This window comes from Rousettus aegyptiacus, unplaced genomic scaffold, assembly GCF_014176215.1.
Source record: "Rousettus aegyptiacus isolate mRouAeg1 unplaced genomic scaffold, mRouAeg1.p scaffold_m13_p_8, whole genome shotgun sequence".
Taxonomy (NCBI): Eukaryota; Metazoa; Chordata; class Mammalia; order Chiroptera; family Pteropodidae; genus Rousettus; species Rousettus aegyptiacus.
In genome coordinates, this window is record NW_023416311.1 from 2,633,924 (window position 1) to 2,653,088 (window position 19,165).

Consider the following 19,165-nt stretch of genomic DNA (forward strand, 5'->3'; position numbering starts at 1 on the left):
CCCGTCCAAAGGGGTGAGGAAATCTGCGCGAGCTGCATGCCCGCTCACGCCCCTCCCACGCCCTGAAGCTCACGCTCTCAGGCATCCCTTCTTCCCATGCAGCGACGACAGAGAAAACACAAAAAGAACGCAAAAATGATACAGGCAGCTGAAAACCAAGGCAGACATCTCCACAAACCGGAAACAGAACAAAGATGCAAAGTGGTGTGCAAGGCCAAAGCCGCAGGCCTTCTAAGCTCTGGAAGCAGACAGTGCTGTGGCGTAATCGGGACAAAGCACTCCACACGAGACGAGAGGCAGACCTGGCTTGCTAATGGCAGCTGGGCGGCTGATGAGGAAAGGCTTGACACTCGCACGTGTTACAAAGGATCATACGCCCCTCTGCTCTGCACGCAGCCTTCGGGGAGACAGCAGGTCACTCACCTCTTTATTTGAAAGGCACTTAATAGTCCGACAGTTTTTGGCAGAAGAAAGCGCGCTAGTGTCTGCATCCCGGGTCAGGAAAAGGAGCTTCTGACCCACTGAGTCCAAGCATTCTAACACACTGTGGAGCACAAGAGACCCCGGTGAGAACGGCAGCGCCTCCCGACCCGAGGGTCACTCCTCTGCGCTTGCGCTGTCTCAGAGCCACTCGTGACATGTGGCTATGAAATGAACATTAATGACAATTAAAACTTAGTTCCTCACTTGCACCGGCCGCCCATCCTGTGTGACGTGCAGACCTTACTGGACGGCTGAGACGTGGGACAGGTCCACCAAGGCAGACGTCCCTCGGGACAATGCTGCCCCACTTTAGGGAGAGGGCAGATACACAAATGCCCTCGAAGCTCTCTACCAGAGAGGGGGCCAGACTCTAAGGCTCTGGCACGTACGACGGTGCAGGCGCGAACCTCTCTGAGCCTGCTTTCTCGAGGCTGCAGATGACTTCTACGGTCTTTCGTCTTCTGCTCCAAATACCCGCTCGTCTATTATCTCCCTTAATGTTATGCAGTTCAGCATACATTAACGCCCTATTTAAAATCGATCACTCAATCAATCATTTTAAGGGCAGTTACCAGGTTCAGAAAATCAGAAAAGAGATACTACTTAGGGCAGAAGGTGGTATAGTTTCCCCTCCATGGTTTTTGAGGTGGAAGGATGTTACTATATGACACTATTGGTTTTTTAGTAGATTCGACAGAGGAAAAACGAAATCTCAGGTTTTGCTGTTAAACAAGAAACACACCCCATTTGTCTGGGCCCTCGTTTAGAGCTGGAGAATGGTACCTTTTGTTCGATTGCTGAGCTACCTCTGTTGCATTGCTTGGCTCCTGGTCTGCTGCCTGCAGTTCATGTTGACTAGCTAGAGCTTCAAGGTTTAGTTCTGCAATCTTGGAGGAAAATAAAGTGGTAAAAGCATCTGAGGTTAAAAAAGAGAAAAGAAAAAAATCTAAACAAACAAACTCCAAGAAAAACCCACTCAGGCGGTGTTCTCTGCCTCTCTGGACAGTGGCTTTGCCACTGGCGTAGGCCCAGGGGGGATCCGAGAGCTACCGGATGGTTTCTGGCGGCTCCGCCTAGAATGGCCATCTGTCGCCAGCAGCCGATGTCGCTCACGGGCGGGCGTAGGAAAAGGCTAGGCGGGGCCAAGTGAAAATGTGCGGCAGCTCTGGCTTCTCCCTGCTCCCGAAGCCAGGCACCTGAAGTGTACTCTCCGCAAACATGCACCTTTTAGAAATGGTGAAAGCATGGCTTTTACAGCAGCATCCAAAAAGACCTTTTATTGGTTTCATGCAGAACCATGATGTCTATTCTAGCTCCTTCCATACAGTGAGAGACTACGTGGGAGCTGCGAGAGTGGGACACAAACTTTTTATTTAGAATCGTTTTAGATTTACAGAAGAATTACAAGGACAGTACAGAGTGTCCATAAACCCTCTTCCCATTTTCAACTATTATTAGTACCTTAGATTAGCATGGTGCATTTGACACAATTAATGAACCACAATTGATTTGTTATTAACGAAAAGTCCACACTTAATTCAGATTGCCTTAGGTTCTCCCCAAGTGCGATGCAAGCGCCACGGGAAACCGCGAGGCAGCACACGAGAACGCAGAGCGCGCTTCGAGAAGCCCTGGCGGTTCCAGAGACCCTTCCAGAAGCACACAGGCCCTCGCTTCTCCGCCTGCAGCTACACAACGGGACTGCAAAAGCAGACACGAAAGTCCCTGGTCTCCTCTAAAGCTAGACAAAGAGATTTGCAAAATATGTAAAACAACACTTTTCCCATTAATTTTTTTGAAAATGCTTTTTTCTCATAAAAATTTTTGTGTTAATGTAATTTTTTAATATTTTTAACAAATATTAACATTACCTACCCTCATATTTAATTTCTAATATGGTAAATGCTGATGGATATGATCCACATAAACCAAAGTCCTTTGGGGGTAAATGGGTCCCGAGACCAATGGTCTTACAGCCTCTGCTGTGGTTCAGAGCGGGGCTGGCGTGCCCAGTCACCGCGTCGGGTCCGGCCCCACGCCTGCTTTTGGCAAGCGGAGTGCTACTGGTCCCGGCTGCGCCCACGCACTGACGTGCGGCTCTGGCTGCCTGTGCACCGCCAACAGGGTATCGAGTCGTCGCAACAGGACAGCATGGCCTGGAAAGCCTGAGATATTTACTATCTGACCTTTATGGAACAGTCCGCTAACCTCTCGTGGAGAGCAGAGACAGCCTTTGGGATCTGACAGACCTGGGTTTGCATCCTAATTCCGCCTCGGACAAGTTGTGGGGTCCCAGACAAACTGCCTACCCTTCCAGAACCCCAGAACACTCACACGTCAATCTGAGATGATAGTTAACTCACAGAGCTGCTGTAAGGAGGTCACGTAATATAAAGCATTTTAGAACACTGCACTCAGTAAGACCTTCGTGAATGAGGGCTGTCGTTATTTAGAAGCCCAACAAGAGATTTCAGAATGTCTTCTACCACCACGACATGAAACACTACTCTGGCTGCTTATTCTTCTACACGAACTACAGTTTCTTGCGTGATGGTCTCGTGACAACACACGTGGTGGGAGAGGAGGTCAGGGTGCACTGTGACAAGGTCCATCAGAAACTACACCCTCTTTGACATCTCCCTCATGTGCTGTTCTACTCAGCACCCACTGTCCTTTTGCTGAAGCAACGGTCTGCTCCTCACCCCAACAGACCAAAATTCTACACAGCTTTTATAATTATCACAATTATTAGCATCAGCTACAATGATCAACACATGATGGTGCTTAATATATTCAAGGCGCTGTGCTGAGAGCTTTATATGAAGTATCTATCTCATCTACCCTCACCAGCATCCCAGAGAGTGACCCCATTTTACGGATCTAAAAACTGAAGTTCAGAGAAATTGCCCTCGGTCCTAGAGACACAGTAGTCTGTATTTAAAAACAGACTTCAGACACTAAGATGTTATAACCACATTATGCTACCGATAGAGGTCTTAAGTCTGAATACATTCTCGGCTTGCATGAGACTCTCATTTTTATAAAGAAAGGTAACAACAGGAATGGCGGGTTGTGACTATCTAGATGTTCTAGTCCCGTAATTTTAAGAATAGCAAACGCGCAGCTCAAAGGCACTAACCTTCTTTGGGCCGTATTTAAGAAAATATCGAGCCAATTCAAGGGTCGTTCTAGCATCTTCTTTGGCATCATGACCAAGCTTATCTGGATTCTGTATATCCTTCCTGGAAAGTCAAGATGAAATTGACACACTTGTATTTCTAAACGATAGGTCCTTTCAATCACCTCAAATATTCTGCTTACATGTAAGACTTTGCATTCTGATCAGATCTGCACCGCAACGCTAGGGATTCCTTCATTCCTAAGCGCCAGGACCTAGAGAGGTACTGAGGCCGTAGAGTGGTCAGGAATGACAGTCTGCAGTGAGCTTACCATCTGGATAAGAGGCGACCCAACGAACGGCCCCTTGCCCACTTCCCCTCCCCTTGTCGCATTTCTCAGATGTAATAAACACTGTTTAAAATTTCCTTCCAGAAATTTCCTACTTGTATACAAGTGTCTATATGCACTTAAATACTGTTTTTTTTTTTAAATCTTACTTCGAATGCGTATGTTTATGTCTAGGGATACGTGTACATCTAGTCTACATCGTATCGCTGTCTGAGAGGACGCAGCTCTTGGTCTGCGTCTCCACTGTGTTCTCGGCAGTATCTTAGCTTTCCTTGTCAGCACACACAGGTCCTTCACATTCTTTTGAACTAAAACAAAATATTCAGTAATTCGGATAACCGTAATTTATTTAACCAATCCTACAGAATACTTTTTGGGCTATTTTCACCTGCATGTTCATATAATAAACATGTTTGTACGTAACAGGATACATTCGATACAGGAATGTTCTGTTTTGAAATTCTGGTTCATTTCCTGCCACTTCCTGGGCAGACCTATCCATCAACCCTCAGCTGTGACAGTAAACCCCCTCCTGTATTCTCGTAATTTTTTTCATTTCTGCGTCATATTTCTCTCCAGAGTTACAATCCCAAGATTCATAAGAAATAAAAAATAATGTTTATAAACTAAAGGAGAGAACAGAGACCCTAAATTTTTCAATATGGCTTAAATAAGAAACTGTATGCTAACTTATGTGCAATCTGTCAGGACGATATAACATGCAAACAAACCTACCCCAAAACAGCTTTGGCTAAGAACTTTAGCTTAAATCTTCTGCCCTGCTCTCTGACATAAAGCAATGATGTGTCAATAACATACGGATGTATCATCTGAGGAGGAAAGAGAACAGAATAAGTAGCATCCTATGCTGAAGGAAAAAACAAGTGGGCTGGAGACAGACGAGCCCCAGGCTTTAGACTCGCGGCAAATGCAACGGCCATAGGCAATAGGAAAACGCAGCCCGGAGTCAGACACCCACTTTCAGCGCCTTGAGATCCACGTCCAAGGAGTGTCCCACCAGCACGGCGTTGGCAGGAAGCAGCGCTTTCAACTGTCTCTGGACGTCTTTCAGTTTTGTCGCTACCGGGTCAAGAATCTTCTTTGTGATTCCTGAAAAGCTTTTAATAAAAGAGAAATGGACAAGCCAGAGTATTAACAAGTTTTCTTCCCTGGAAAGTCATTTTGAAAAGAATATTTAAAAAAAATTAATATATGCTCAGTGTAAAAAGGTTGAAAATATAAATAAGAGCAAATTAAAAATTACCTATGATCCTACCACCCAAAGATAATTTTTTATTTTAGGAAATATCCTTCCATATTTTCGTTAATGTGTTCATGTATACTTTAATTTTTATAAAAGTGTAATCATAACGCACATGCTTTTTACAACACGATTTTGTCATTCTTCATATGAACACATTTTCACATCAATACATCTATTTCAGAGGACTCCATGATATGACAGTAACATACTTTAACCAATCCCTACTTTTGAGACATTTACACTCTGTAATTTTGCAATGCTTGACAAATATGCTCACATGTGTCTTTGCCACACGCGACCGTTTCCTAAGAGCTCTCTAATTATTCTGCCAAGACAACCTCTCTGCTTGCCAGTATGAATCCATAGGTACAACTTCAGTGGGCAGAAACAGTTTCTGGCTCTTCCTTGCTTAAGCACTGAAGGGTGTGCGTTCTGAAATTGCATGCTCATCTCTGGAAAGACAGACTAACATTTTGAGCTTCAAATTTCTGTTACAGAAAACCTTAGTTTGGTTTTGGTTTTTGAGGTCATGGCAGACTAACCCCTAAGGTCATTTGACTGCCAAATGATGACGTGTAGATTTGTGAGATGAGGTCTCCTCTCATCAGAGTAGAGCTCCACCGTTTGGCAGGTGCCAGATAATGATTACAACTGGGAGAGCTGTAACAAGGAAAGTAACGTTCTGCTAACGTAGGGCCACAGGAAGATGCGCGAGCAAGAGGGGGAGAGGGTGTGCGCCGCAGCGCGGCAGCTTCCAGCTGTGGTGCCCAGGCCTTCCTCTGGTAACATGTAAGCAGACACGATACATAACACGTAACCAAACAGGAGCCCAGGCTAGCCCATGACGTCTCACCCCTCCCTTGTCTGACAGCACTGTGAAGAGCTCGAGGCGAGGTGGCACGTACCTGGTGAGGTAGTCCAAAATCTTGTTGTCAGGCTTAACGAGCTCATCCAAGACACAGCCGCCCCCTTCGGCAACCAGCGAGATGCGCGTCAGCTCTCTCCCCTTGGATGTGAGGCACTGAGAGACCAGGGTGTGCGTGGTCAGCGGCTGAAGTGTGGGACTTTAACAGTCTGCTACCCATCCACCCTCACCTGCTGGGGTCCCTGTGACCATGGCACAGCCTTCTGCTGACCAGAAGATCCGGCTTCAATGAAATTAAAGCTAGGCAGGCTGCTGAACATCACACTTAAGGTGACCGCCACAGCCCAGTTTCGCTGGGAAGGATGAGCTCAAGGACGATGAATGGGAACAGGCGTGTCGATCACGACTGCACATTCACTGAGTGTGCACTACACCCCAGCGCTGTGCTCGGCGCCGCTCACGGCGGCCCTCATTAGCAGGCTCGCTCACCACCTAATGCAGCAGGAGTAGCCACGTCACACGTATCGCCTCGTGATGACCCTGAGGCAGCCTCTGTCATTCTCCCCACTTCACAGAGGGAGGCTAGGAATTTGTCCAAGAGGACATCGCCACCAACAGGCCAGGCCAGGACATATGCCGTGATGTAACGGACCAGAACTTTAGCTCTTGGCTACTCTGTTCGGAACTGAGAAACCGTTACCCAGGGGCTAAGTGAGAGGGGGCGCCCTGGGTTTGAAAGGAAATTCCTAATCAGACCAAGGACAACACAGGGCGGAGGGTGCGGGGCGGGGCGGGGGGGGGGTGCTTAAGCAGGGGAATCTCACTTCTGATCTTAAATTACAAAACCAAGCCACGCTCATGGTCACTGAGACACAGTCGTCGAGGCAACAACATAACACCTCTTTAAAAGAGAAGTACTAAACTTGTAGTCATGCAGAAGGTTTCACTAAACATAGCGACTACTTCGAAGACATGTGACATTTATTCCTCACCCTGGAGCACAGATCCAAGTTTCCTAAAATGGAGTAAGAAGGTCTGCCTTCAGTTATCTAAGCTGAACACTGGAACTGAACACGCTGGTTCGCTGGTGGGTTAGACTCGAGACGTCACGCGCTAGACCCCGGTCTGCAAGGCTCCAGGTGAAAGAGCGAAAGCAGTACTTACCATTTCACAGTCAAGTCCAAAGAGAGGACTGCTGTCTGTTACGGCGCCATTACATTTAGTAGGCACAAAGTTTTCACAGTCAGGAAAACCTGGGAAGAAAGAGAATAAACCGTTCGCCTTCAGAAGTAGAGATGGTAAATGCCATTCTTAGAGTGACCCAGGGGACACGGAAATAGCACGTGTGCTGGGCCCCTGCTCTTCGTAGGACACTGGAAATACAGAGTGAATGGGCGACTGTCCGTCCTCAGGCTTTCCCCCATCCACGCGCTGTTACGGTCTGGGGAAGTGACGCAGGCTGCTGTCATAGGAAAGACGAGGGTCTGGACTTCCTGAGGGTGACCGCGCAACGCTTTTTTCTCCTATAAGAAGAGACTTTAAATTGTGGCTAAATCGAGAGTCACTGGACCTTTTTCCATGTGGGCACTAAGGGAGGGTGAGTAAAGAACGTGAATGCCTGCATATGGCATTTTTCTTTCCTAAACGAAGCAAGAAAAAGTGGGAATGACATTCTGTCACAACAGAAACCTAAAAGGCTTTCACTGTAAGCAAAAGGCTTTAGTAATACTCACCTTGAAGACCCGTGCACCCGGCTCTACCCCAGAGATTTCTCTGAGCTGTTCAGAAATGTGCCACCATTTCTGAAATCACGGCCTGAAAATCCCCTACAGAGGCTCAGCTATAGGCTTAGAGTACCGCACCGCCCCCCCCCCCCCCGCCGATGTGCACCCTAAATCGATAACCAGGCATATTCAGCTCAGGGGCCAAAAGCGTTTGAATTACTGAAGATGGCAACCTCAGCCAGAGGCCGAAACAGAAAAGGTGATACCTAGATCTTGTCTGACTAGAAACGAGGGAGAGCGTGAAGAGCTCTGACCAGTTTCCGCGGCACGGGACCCTGGAATTTTCCACCGGTTATAATGAAAATAATAAAAAGATGCTCTAACTCAGAAAGAAGAGGCGTCCCCGAACCTGGGAGACAGACACTCGCCGCCCTCCCTAGCCTACGGCATCGCCAGCGAAGGGTCCCTCCTGCAGCGCGGCGCGCCAGGCCCCGCGCTCAACGCCGCGTGCACGTCAACTCGCTCCATCCTCACGGCACTCCTCCGCACTCCTACGATACGCGGACCGTCAGCTCCGCTCCACGGGCGGTCGTTCACGTAAATAAATCCATATTGAGGAAATCTGTTTCCAGAATAAAGAATTCTAATAGCTTAATAATTTTTTTAAAAAAAGCCCAATTAAAAAATGGACAAAGGACCTGAAAACATATAAATGGCCAACAAAAGCAAACGAAAAGATGCTCGACATTGTTAGCCATCTGAGAAATGCAAATCAAAATGCGATACTATTTCACATGCACTACGATGAGTACAATCGAAAAGACAGAACAACTGCTGGCAAGAACGTGCGGAAACCAAAACCCTGCAACGCTGCTAGAGGGAACGCAAAATGGTGCGGCTGCTTTGGGAAATGGTCTGGTGACTCCTCAATAGGTCAAACACAGAGCTACCCTATGACCCAGCAAGTCCGCCCCAGGTGTATACCCCATGAAATGAAAACAGCAAAAGTGGAAACCAGCCAAATGCCCACCCGCTGAGGAATAAATAGGGATCTATGCGTATGCGTGAAACGTGCCTCGAATGAGAATGAATGAAGTACAGACACCAGCTGCAACATGGACGAACCTTGACAACTTTACGCTGAATTAAAGAAGCCAGTTAGTTACGAAAGACCACAGAACGTACGACTCCACCTACATGAACCATCCACAACAGGTACACTAGGGCCAAGGGCGCTGGGGGGAAATAGCAGTATGCGATCTCTTCCTGGGTGATGAAAATGTCCTAGGATTGATGGTGGCGATGGTTGTAAAGCTCTGTAAACATACCAAAAACTACTGAATTGTATACTGAAATGGACGACGTGTATGGTAGGTTAATTATATCTCAGTAGAGCTGTTTTGTTTTAAGGTCACATTCGTGAACTACCTTAAATCATCACTTTACTAAATCCGGATACACATCCTACACTACAGGGAACACTGCACTTAATGATGTCCTCATAAACAGAAGATGGAAAAAGTTACTTGGAAAACAGCCAAAAACATGAACTTTCAACAGCAATATTTTTAAATAAACTCCTAGGTCTTCTAACATTGTTACCAATATCAGAGTACATCTAAACCAACCTTGTAGTGGAAAGTGAAATGTTTTCATTTCCTCCTTTGTGAGAAGGCATCTGGTCAAGCCCACTTTCTTAGAACCGTACTTTTGAATGATGGGGTCGTTCTGAAGGTGGACGCTGACTTTTGAACCAGCAGAAGAAGGTAAAGAACCTGCAACAAGGACAATTGAACGTGCATTAGAGTCTGTTTACGAGACCTCAGAGGACACGTCTCTTCCACACCGTGTAGGGTAAGCGTGGTGAAGATCGACAGATGTGTAAGACCCAACACCAACTCTCGAGGAGCTTGCACTCTGACACAGATTACGGTAACGACAGCTGTACAAGGGCAGGGAAGATTACACTGGCTGGCGTGGTCAGAGACAGTTCAAGAGAAGCGAAGATTAGCTGGGTCACGCAGCAAATGCAGAATTCAGACAGGTGGTATATCGCACCTGTCCATTAGTGCCTCCACTCCTAATGGCCTGTTCTAGCTAAATCTACTCCATCCCTGGCCACTTGCTGAAGCACCAGCATGCTCTTTAAGCAGGAGTGGTCGCTGATTAGATTAAGAGTGGGGACCTGCTTAGGGGGTCCCATCTATAAACTGACCAGTGATGTGATATTCTGTGTCAACTCATGTTCAAAAGCGACAATGGTATTTAGCTAAGATGATCAGATTGCTTGCTTCCAGAATTGAACCAGGAAATACAGAGAACTGACCAGTTAGAGAATAAAAAACAGAGAAGCCATAAAAGAGACAGAGAACAGCTCTCTGCATTAGAAGCACTCAGATTCCCGATGGCTTTCTGGTCCACGTGTCCTTAGAATATATAGCTTTCTCACTTAAGGTGGCCTGCATGAGTTTCTGGTCCTCACAACCAAAAACCCAAGTGTCATGAGTAGAGTGAGGGCATTCCTGGCAAGACAGAAATGTGCAAAGCAACTGTGGTGCGACAGTGATTAAACTGGCTGGGAGGGAAAAAGGTCTGCGTGGGAGAGCAGCATTCGCAACCAGGCTGGGAGGAGAGGACGGAAGTAGACTGCAGACCACTGCGAAGGCCATGGTCAAGGGTCTGGCCTTCAGCCCGTCATTCGCTGTATAATGGGAAGCAAAAGAAGGTTCCTGAGAAGGGAAGTGACATAAACAAACAGTACGTCAGGAACGACCGACCTCAAAGATGCGTAGACAATGGAGCAGAGAGAGGAAGAAGGAAAGGCCTGGACTGAGGCGGTAGGAAGGGTGGAGGAAAGTGCAGACGACAGCAGCACTGCAGGAGGGAACCCGGCAGAGCGCGGCGCCCACGGCCCAGCCGGTCCGCAGGGCACTCACCGAGCACCTACGTGCCTGACACTGTCCTGGCCACTAGCGGCTCCCCAACGAGCAAATCCACAACATTCTCCACGCGACTTTAATGCTAGTTGGGAAGATGGACAAGAAACAAAGACATAACGCATCGGTTCAGGGTGAGGACGAAGGAGAAAAGTAAAGGAGGGAGGGGAGCGGGGAGCGCTGGGGCAGGAAAGGGGCGACTGTATTTGCGATCACGGCAGCTCGCTCTCTATTAGAAAGCGACATCTGAAAAGGAGGAAAGGGAATGAGCCGTGCAGACTGCGTATCGGGAGCAAAAAGAAGAGCAATTCTAAAACTCGAGGCTGGCGTCCTGGAGAAAAATGGCACCAACGAAAAAGACGGGCGCCCGTTACTTAGCGGTAAGGGAAATGCTTCCGGTTAAGTGATGCCTGAGAGGACCGTGGACCACCCAAGTGCAACATCCAGCGAGCAGCTGGAAATGCAGGCCTGGAGTTTGGGACGTCGGGCCTAAACATACAGGTGTTATCCTAGAAGAGTGACGGGTAAACTTGGGAAGAACAGATGAATCTGAAATAGATGAATATTCCAAAGGAAGATCAGAGGGTTATGGACCACACCTTGGGGACTGTGATATTTAGGATGAGAAAACAAAGCAAATCTTTAAGAGGACAAAGTGGCCATAACCCTCTGGCTCCTCGATGCCTTCAGGATAAAACCTGAAGTCCTTAGCACGGCATTTCCAGCCTGCGGGATGTAACCTTAACCTACACGTCAAGCCTTGTTTCCCGACGCTACCCTCCTTCCTTACTCCATCCCGGCCCTCATCCAGTCACGTCCAGCAACCTATCTTCTTCAGGCATATCATATTTCTTTTTCCTTGTTTTATCTTTTCTTTTACAACTCAGTGTTTTCACATGAGTTCTGAATCTCATCATGACTCCTGTGATTTACTCAAAGATGTTTAAAATACAGTGCAGATCAAATCAAACACCGCTGTAGGTCAGGCAGGGTACCTATTGGAAGGAGAGGAAAATAAAGCAAGGGTAGGAAATCAGATGTCTTTGAGACAGAGGATAATAGGAAGCACAGTCCGGGAGGGGACAGGAAGGAATCACTGGTTAGTCCTTACTGCTTTTCCATGTCCCTGGAGTGCAACTAGTCAACTATTCTGAGCACAGAAAAAGCATCGCTGAACAATACTACGCGTAACAAACTCAGATAAGTTCTACTCTACTCCATCACTCACCATCTTCCTGCCCCCCGAAGGGTAGCTCTATTGTTTAGCTATAATTTGCTAATGGGACGCAACCCACAATTTGAAAAACACTGCTATTATGGATATTTTCTTTTAGCTGGCCAACAACTAAACCTCTTGCTGTGACTCTCCACTGTGGGCAGTAATAGCGGGTGTCCTTCAGTCAGTCAAAGGCAAGATCTTCCTTCCCATCTGCATGCTTGCAGGTACGAAGACCCTGTGACGGTTTGAAAATTATTCACAGTAATTTCTAAGAGTCCAATGTTAGCGACATCCAGGGAAGCCTGAGCTCCCTGACCTAACCACGTGGCTTCTGAGGCTTGAATCCTAGCTACGGTTTCTGCTCTCTAGTCTTCCTGGGTACTGAGCCAGATTTTCCTCTAAAAAAATTGCTTTTTTGCTTAAAATAGTTAGAACTGAGTTTCGTTGCTTGCAAGAATAAACCTGCCTGACGGACCTACGTGCAAGCACAGCCGAGTCTGAGAGCGAGTGCTTCACACGAGCCGCGGCCTTACCTTCCACTGTCCTGGACGGGTCCCCAGCTGCTCGTTTCTTCTGCAGCCCAACGATGTCAGCTAGGAAATCGGATGATGAGGAAGGCAGGCGGAATTTCTGAAAACACATAACACGCTGTTACAAAAACGCTCAAAAGCAGTTAACACGCTGTCTGGACGTATATTGTCAGCTCAGTGCTAGAGAAGGTCTGGACCGTGATCGTTTGTATTGTCAAAGTGAGAACTGCTTTCCTCAATGAATGAAACACTAGGCAAGTGAAGCCACATTTATTCCGCTCCGGAAATTTTCTTTGCTTCTCTCATTACACGTAGTAAGGGAGACGAACAGTACAGAAATTTCCATTACGGAGAAGGGAAGTCCCCTATGTTTTTCGCAGCACTTCCAGGCCTGTCACTTCAGTGGACAGCATGCCGGGTGACACTGCAAAGCAGAGCGGTGCGGGCTCCAGCCTCAGGCTCACTTGGGCTCAGGTCCAGCTCTGCCACTTACTAGCTGTTACTAGCTGTCACTTGGACAAGTCGGTTTCCTTATGTATAAAATGGGAATAAAAAAGCATCTGTCTCTTACAGAACTGTGAGACTGAAAGGTGATGTACACAGCATGGCTAACGTAAGGCCGAGCACATAGGCAGAGGTCAGTAAATGAAAGCAGAAGAGAAACCGGAGACCCGAGGAGATTCGATCAGGGCTCGCCGACTCAAACACCCTGAAGGGTAGATGCACGGAACAGTCCATTCTCCCACAGCCTCCTCCATTCCCTATTGGACTGAGATGTCAGGAGAGGCCAAAAATCACAGATTTCACGTACATTTTACAATTTTTGAAAACACCATAGCCCAAATAAAACAGGATGATATCAACCTGGGAACCATAGGCTGCAATCGGGAATAAGCATTTTGCCTAAAGTCCCAGAGAAAATCAGAGCCAAGCCCAATCTGAAGACAAGAGCTCCGCGTCGTAGTCCTTTCGGTTCCACAACCCCCACCCCCTTTTCAATCAGCTGCGGGGAGCCTGGTTTGGGCCCCTGCACTGGTCTCTGGGCGGGAGGGCCGGACGCGGGCCCCAATACAAGGCGTCCTTAAACTTACGTGTCTGAACGCCTTTCGGAGAAACCCAAATTCCAAATAGAACCTGTAGAAGTGGAGCTGACTCATTCCCTGCAGCACAAAAACCACCACGTTGCTCAGGTTGTTTTGGTGGAAAAGCTGGCACCAGCTGTTGAAACATCAAACCCACACAGCTCGGTCAGTGGCAGGCACACGGAAGGGAAGTGTGGGGGCGAGCGGGAAGCAACACCTAGTCCATCGTCTCTCACCAACCGGGAATGGAGAACGGCTATCACTGCACGGGCTCAAGCAAAGACCTCTTGAGATAAGTAATGACTGCATTCGAATCAAGTAGACCACCATATGAAAAGCAATGTATTCAATTCCAAAATCCTGTTAAGATCCTGACATGACGATTTGTTTGAGGGGCTCACTCTAACGAAGGTACACCCACCCTCAGGACTCCACCTGCCAGGCGGTTCCTGGGGTAATCGTGACCCACTGCAAGAGGCAGTTTTAGATAAATGACAGGCCCATGGCAATGTTTGTTAATGCAGATGAGGGCTTTTGGGGTGTCTGACCAACCTCCCCCAGACAGATGCGTACGTCGGAAAATCTCCCTCTCGGTACATACACAAAAGCAGTTTTCATTAGACATTTGATAATGGCGTTAAGGATATAAGAACAGTAAAATTCTCTTTGCCTTTTTTTGTACAGGAAGGAAAAAGACTGGGATTCTTGGCATATATCGTGTTATTTCAATTGGGTCTCTACTGGAGTTACAAACCACAGAATGCCCACAGCAGTGAGACAGACAGGGGAAGCAGGCCAGGGGGGACGCTGAAGTCGCACGTCCCAATAAAGAGGGAGGCCACTATTCAGCCTTGAAAACGCTGCCACATGGGGATAACAGGGACGGTTGCCAAGCCTGAGGGTCTGAGGTAGTCAAAAATCTGGATTTTTATAAAGGAATTCCAAAATAAAAGTGTTGGCAACTACCATAACATTTTTTTTATGGCCTTCTGTGTGGCAAACAGATAACGTCAGTTAAGGCGTATATGGCCTGCCGGACACCAGTACAAAAGCTCTGGCCTCACCCGCCAGCTAAGTTCATCTCGTACCTGGGTTTAGGAACGCTGGACTTGCCCAGAACTGCATACTTCAGCAATTCACACAGCTGGGCATGGGTTACTTCACAGTTTTCAGCAAATAAAACGGTAGATAAGCGTGCTTTCTGTAAAGATATCAGGGCATAACCAATTACTGAGAACAGCAACAAAGCAAGGCCAATTACTAAAATATTCTAGCTTCTGATTATTTTAGCAGATACCCAAACATAAGGAAATGATAAAACCTGTGATGTGGCATCATTAATAGAAATATTTAATAAACACTGACACAGAACCTTAATTATGGATACTTGATTATGGGGTGGTAAGGACAGCAGGATGAGTAAAACATGATTCATGCCCTGAAGGAGTGGGGGTAAAAAGGCAGAAACAGGTAATTCCCATAGCATGTGGCTAAGTGCTATCATAAAGGTACAGGAGGAAAGAGGCTAACTGCCTTGAGGGTCGGAATGTGGGGGGAGCTTCACCGAGTGGAAAATACTGGGGCTGAGTCGGCCAGGTAGGAGGCTTCGATTCCAGGGGTTCGGCTGAAGCCAAGGCTGCAAGGTGCAGGCAGGAGACACATGAGAGCAGAGACAAGTGGGAGCCGAATCTCAGAAGGGCGGGTGGTCTAAGCCGAGGGGTGAGGCTTCGTTATGGGCAACAGCAAGTTCCCTGGAGGTCCGACTCTCCTTAAAACAGCTTTGCACTTCTGTCCAGTTATTCAAGTAATTCGTGTTTATTAAAAGAGTCGGGTCATAAAGAAAGGTAAAATAGATAAAAGACACACAATAAATAAAAGGAAAAGCCACCTGAACTTGTGGGGGGAGCAGCAGGGTGTGGTGGCGAGGCGCCAAGCCCTGGAGTCACGTGGCCTGAGTTCCAACACCACGCTCTGCCATCTGGGACAAATGCCTGAACGCCCAGCTCTTAAGACTCAGTTTCTTCACCTATATAGAGTGATTTTAACTCCACCCATGAGATTTCTGGGAATGGACACCGCATTTGCAAGTGTAAGAGACTGAGCCTGATGCATCACAAGTGCTTAGTAAACCCTGGATGTTATTATTTTTTTTTTTTCTCCATGGCTCTTAAAAACTAATGCCATTTACAGTTCTGGGCAATATACACCTATTAAATCACTGAATTCTTACAAGTCTTCTTAAGTGTGTACAGCCATTACCCATATTTTGCAGATAAGTGGCAAAAGCAAGCCTGAAACGCGGGTTCCAAAGTCCAGACTCTTCATCTCTACACTGTCCTGTCCCCAAGGAATCAGAGTCCACTTTTCTTTAGTAACCAACTCCCCCACCCACCCCCCCAAAAAATCTAAGTATTTTTCTATATCAGTTAGATAAAACATCAATTTTAATAATAGTTCATTCTCTAAATTTACCTAAAAACTTCTAATTTATCTGAAAAAATTCCCTACTGATAGCATGTTTTTTAAAAAAATTATACACAACATTATGACATCCTTGTACACCTGTCAATCTTTGGAATCAATCCCTGGTCAAAATAAGCATGTATATTTTACATTCTGACAAATACTGCTAACTCTTGAACCCAATTTACCAACCAAAAATGGAGACTGATGACTGATAAGATGGAGCAGTGTAAATGATCATGGCTGTCGAGCATGGGTGAGCAGAGCCTATGGGTGAGGAGGGCATCCTGCAGGCGAGACAGCCCGGATTGGGGGCGGGCACCCGGCGCACACATACAGGAAGCCCAGGGTGAGATGGTATCCAGCAGGGGGGACGTGAAGAGCAGTGAGGCCTGCCATCGGACGCCAGAAACTGTTTAGCGTGGTCGCCAAGGCGGAGGGGCAACAGTGGTGTCACTGAACAGGGTGAGGTGTTGGTGTGAGAGGATGGGCAGCAGTCGGGTACAAGGTGCAGGGTGAGACCCAGTCGGATGAGCAGCTGGGGAGGCAGCTGAAGCAATGGGGGACTAACCAAATATACTGAAGACAATGGGAGTCGGGTTTCTGTTAGAGATAAAAGTTATAAAGACGAAAAGGGAGCAAACTAGAACTCTGTGGAACTAGACTGGAAGCAGAGATACTGATGTGAAGTACTGGTTTTTCAATATGTATGGATACATATTTAATGTGATGTGAACTATATATTTAAACGTTTTTAGAATTTAAATGATAATTTTTAGAAATAAAATTGGATGTAACATGAACTGCATGTTTAAACATAAACTATCTAATGTAACAGGAAATGTACATGTCATGTACATTTACATAACACGTTGCCAGTCCTCTTTGGGGAGTATTAATATCCTCATGGGAATGAGCACATCTAGCACCTGGATCTTGAGTTTCTAAATGTCGTTCACCACTAAGAGAACCAAGCACTCTAGGAAAAGTGGTTGATTCCAGGGCTGAGGGAGGGAAAGCAGATGAGCCTGGAACATCTTTTTGTGGCAGAAAAGGAAATGCTCAAAGAATGACAGGGTCATTCTAGCTTACTGTCACATCTCAGATATTTTCAACACTGCAATATGATGATGAATTATTACCCATCAAATTAAATGGGTAAGCGTGAGTTCATACAGGTTAAAAATACATAAATACATTATAAGTTTAATGAGGAAACATTTCCCCACAAAATTAGAGAAAGAGTAACTTTAGAGATTAGCACATACTATCTGAATCAAGTAATCGAGGGTAATATGGCCAAATGGGACAAGCGAAATCACGTGCAACCTGATAAAATACAAGTGAACAGAGTACCACTTCTGTGATATTCCTGCCAAAGATGCGTAACCCAAATCCAATCAATTAGGAGACAGACAAACTTAAATTGAGGGACGTTATATGAAGTAATTTGTCTGGGATTCTTCAAAAGTAGTTAAGTCCTGAATGTCAAGGAAAAGACTGAGGGTTTGGATTCAAGGAGACAGGACGACTACACCTAACACGCTTCTGCTGAAGAGGACATTACTGGAACAACTGCGGAGACCTGAACGGGCTCTGAGGATTTCGACGTGTCATTTTCTGATCTTGATGGTTGCACTGTGGTTATTGTAGGACTGTTGTAGACAACAACACTAAAATACGGGTGGAGGGGGTGACGGAGCATTGTGTCGTGCCTACTTTCAAATATTGCGCCTGGGGAGTCGTTGGAACTGTCCTGGCAGCTTTCCCATAAGTTTGTTTCCAAATGAGAAAGTGATGAGATTGTCAATATCCTTACACTGCTGACCATACTAACCTTCGAAATATTGTTTGGTCCATGGGGGTCACCCACAGTGCAGTGGTTAGTATGTCTGTTTTACATGCAGAAGGTCCTGGGTTTGCGCTCCGGGTGGAGCCATGGACCATACCTTGGGTGTGCCAGACCCAAGATGCAACCTGCCAGTGTGTGGGAGGAGACGCCCCACCTTCAGAGATCTAGTTCTTAAAGGGAAAATGGCAACATCCATAGGTGAGGGGCGGGGGTGGGGGGGGGAGGAATTAAGGAGGGGAAAAAATATCTGGCCCGTCTGATAGGCAAAAAGAAAAAAATCCCTTTTTGAATAGAAAGTTTTCACAGCACTAATGCCTTTCTAAACTATGACATAACTTGTCTGTCCTGTTGTTTATCTTCTCTGTCTCCACTCGAACTTGTCTTTGTTTATTCACTGATGTACCTCAAGTGCCTACGGCCGTGCCCAACAACGGGCAAACGACAGAAATCTGATGACTGGCAGGGGTGGCCAGGGTGACCATCGGCCTTAATATCCCAAATGGGAATGTAAATTGCAGGAGGGCAGGGAATTCCGCGTTTCTGTGCAGCGGGATGATCCCAGAGCCCAGGACCGTTCCTGGCAAGGGGAAGACCGCTCAGTAAGCACGCTGAGTGAACATTCTTCTCGCGCGCCAGGCACCACACCAGTCTGGAGCCGCCCGTGTCTGCCCCGAGATGGGCAGGGCCGCGCCATCCTGCCCACTTTCCGGGCCGCGCAGCAGGCTCCGAGAGGCGTCCAGGGGTCCCCCGCCCCCAGGGCGGCCGGGCCGAGCGACTGGGCGCCCCCCGCTGCTCACCTTGACCTCGGGGTGCCTCTCCTCAAATTCCCATCCGGCTCTCATGGCCTCGGCCGCCCCGACCAGCTTGCTGGGGGCCCGCCTTCTCTTCCTGCCCTTCTTGGGCTGCCTGTCAGCCTTCTCCTTCTCTGGCTCCATGAGGCTGCGGAGAGAGACGGCTGGAGCCGAGGCGGGCCCGACGCGCGCACTCCCTGGGCCGGCCCGCGCCGGGGGCAGCGGCCGGGGCGCCGGGTCCCCGCCCCGTCCCCGCCCCGTCCCCGCCCCTCCGAGCGCGGACCGCCCTGGGCCGGGCCGCGCCGCCCGGGGCCAACGGCGTTACCGTGCGCGCCGCAGGCCCGAGTCCAGCCGGCTCCCCGCCCCGCCGACAGCGCCTCCGCCCGCTGGCGAAAACAAAAAAGAGAGAAAGGAAAAAAAACGGAAAGGCGGCGCTGCCAGGCGGCTCCTCCTCCAAGACGACGCCCCGCCGCCCCGTGCCCCGAAAA

General features: G+C 47.7%; 1 protein-coding gene across 2 annotated transcripts in view; it reads right to left on the minus strand.

Moving 5' to 3' along the window:
* Nucleotides 1-19,151, minus strand: part of REXO5 (RNA exonuclease 5) — a 32,200-nt gene extending 13,049 nt beyond the window's left edge. The window contains exons 1-13 of one of the 2 annotated variants that reach the window (XR_004952530.1): nt 19,003-19,151; nt 18,684-18,825; nt 14,660-14,772; nt 13,581-13,707; nt 12,493-12,589; nt 9,433-9,579; nt 7,245-7,333; nt 6,121-6,236; nt 4,931-5,069; nt 4,687-4,781; nt 3,623-3,725; nt 1,267-1,370; nt 424-544 (exon numbers count right to left, since the gene is read on the minus strand). Coding sequence is in view for 1 of the 2 variants with exons in the window: in XM_016155481.2 (XP_016010967.2) it covers nt 424-544; nt 1,267-1,370; nt 3,623-3,725; nt 4,687-4,781; nt 4,931-5,069; nt 6,121-6,236; nt 7,245-7,333; nt 9,433-9,579; nt 12,493-12,589; nt 13,581-13,707; nt 14,660-14,772; nt 18,684-18,821 (1,389 nt within the window). In the remaining variant the exon portion in view is untranslated. The remainder of the gene's footprint in view (nt 1-423; nt 545-1,266; nt 1,371-3,622; nt 3,726-4,686; nt 4,782-4,930; nt 5,070-6,120; nt 6,237-7,244; nt 7,334-9,432; nt 9,580-12,492; nt 12,590-13,580; nt 13,708-14,659; nt 14,773-18,683; nt 18,826-19,002) is intronic. The other variant, XM_016155481.2, reaches the window with a different exon arrangement.
* Nucleotides 19,152-19,165: the final 14 nt, after the last annotated feature.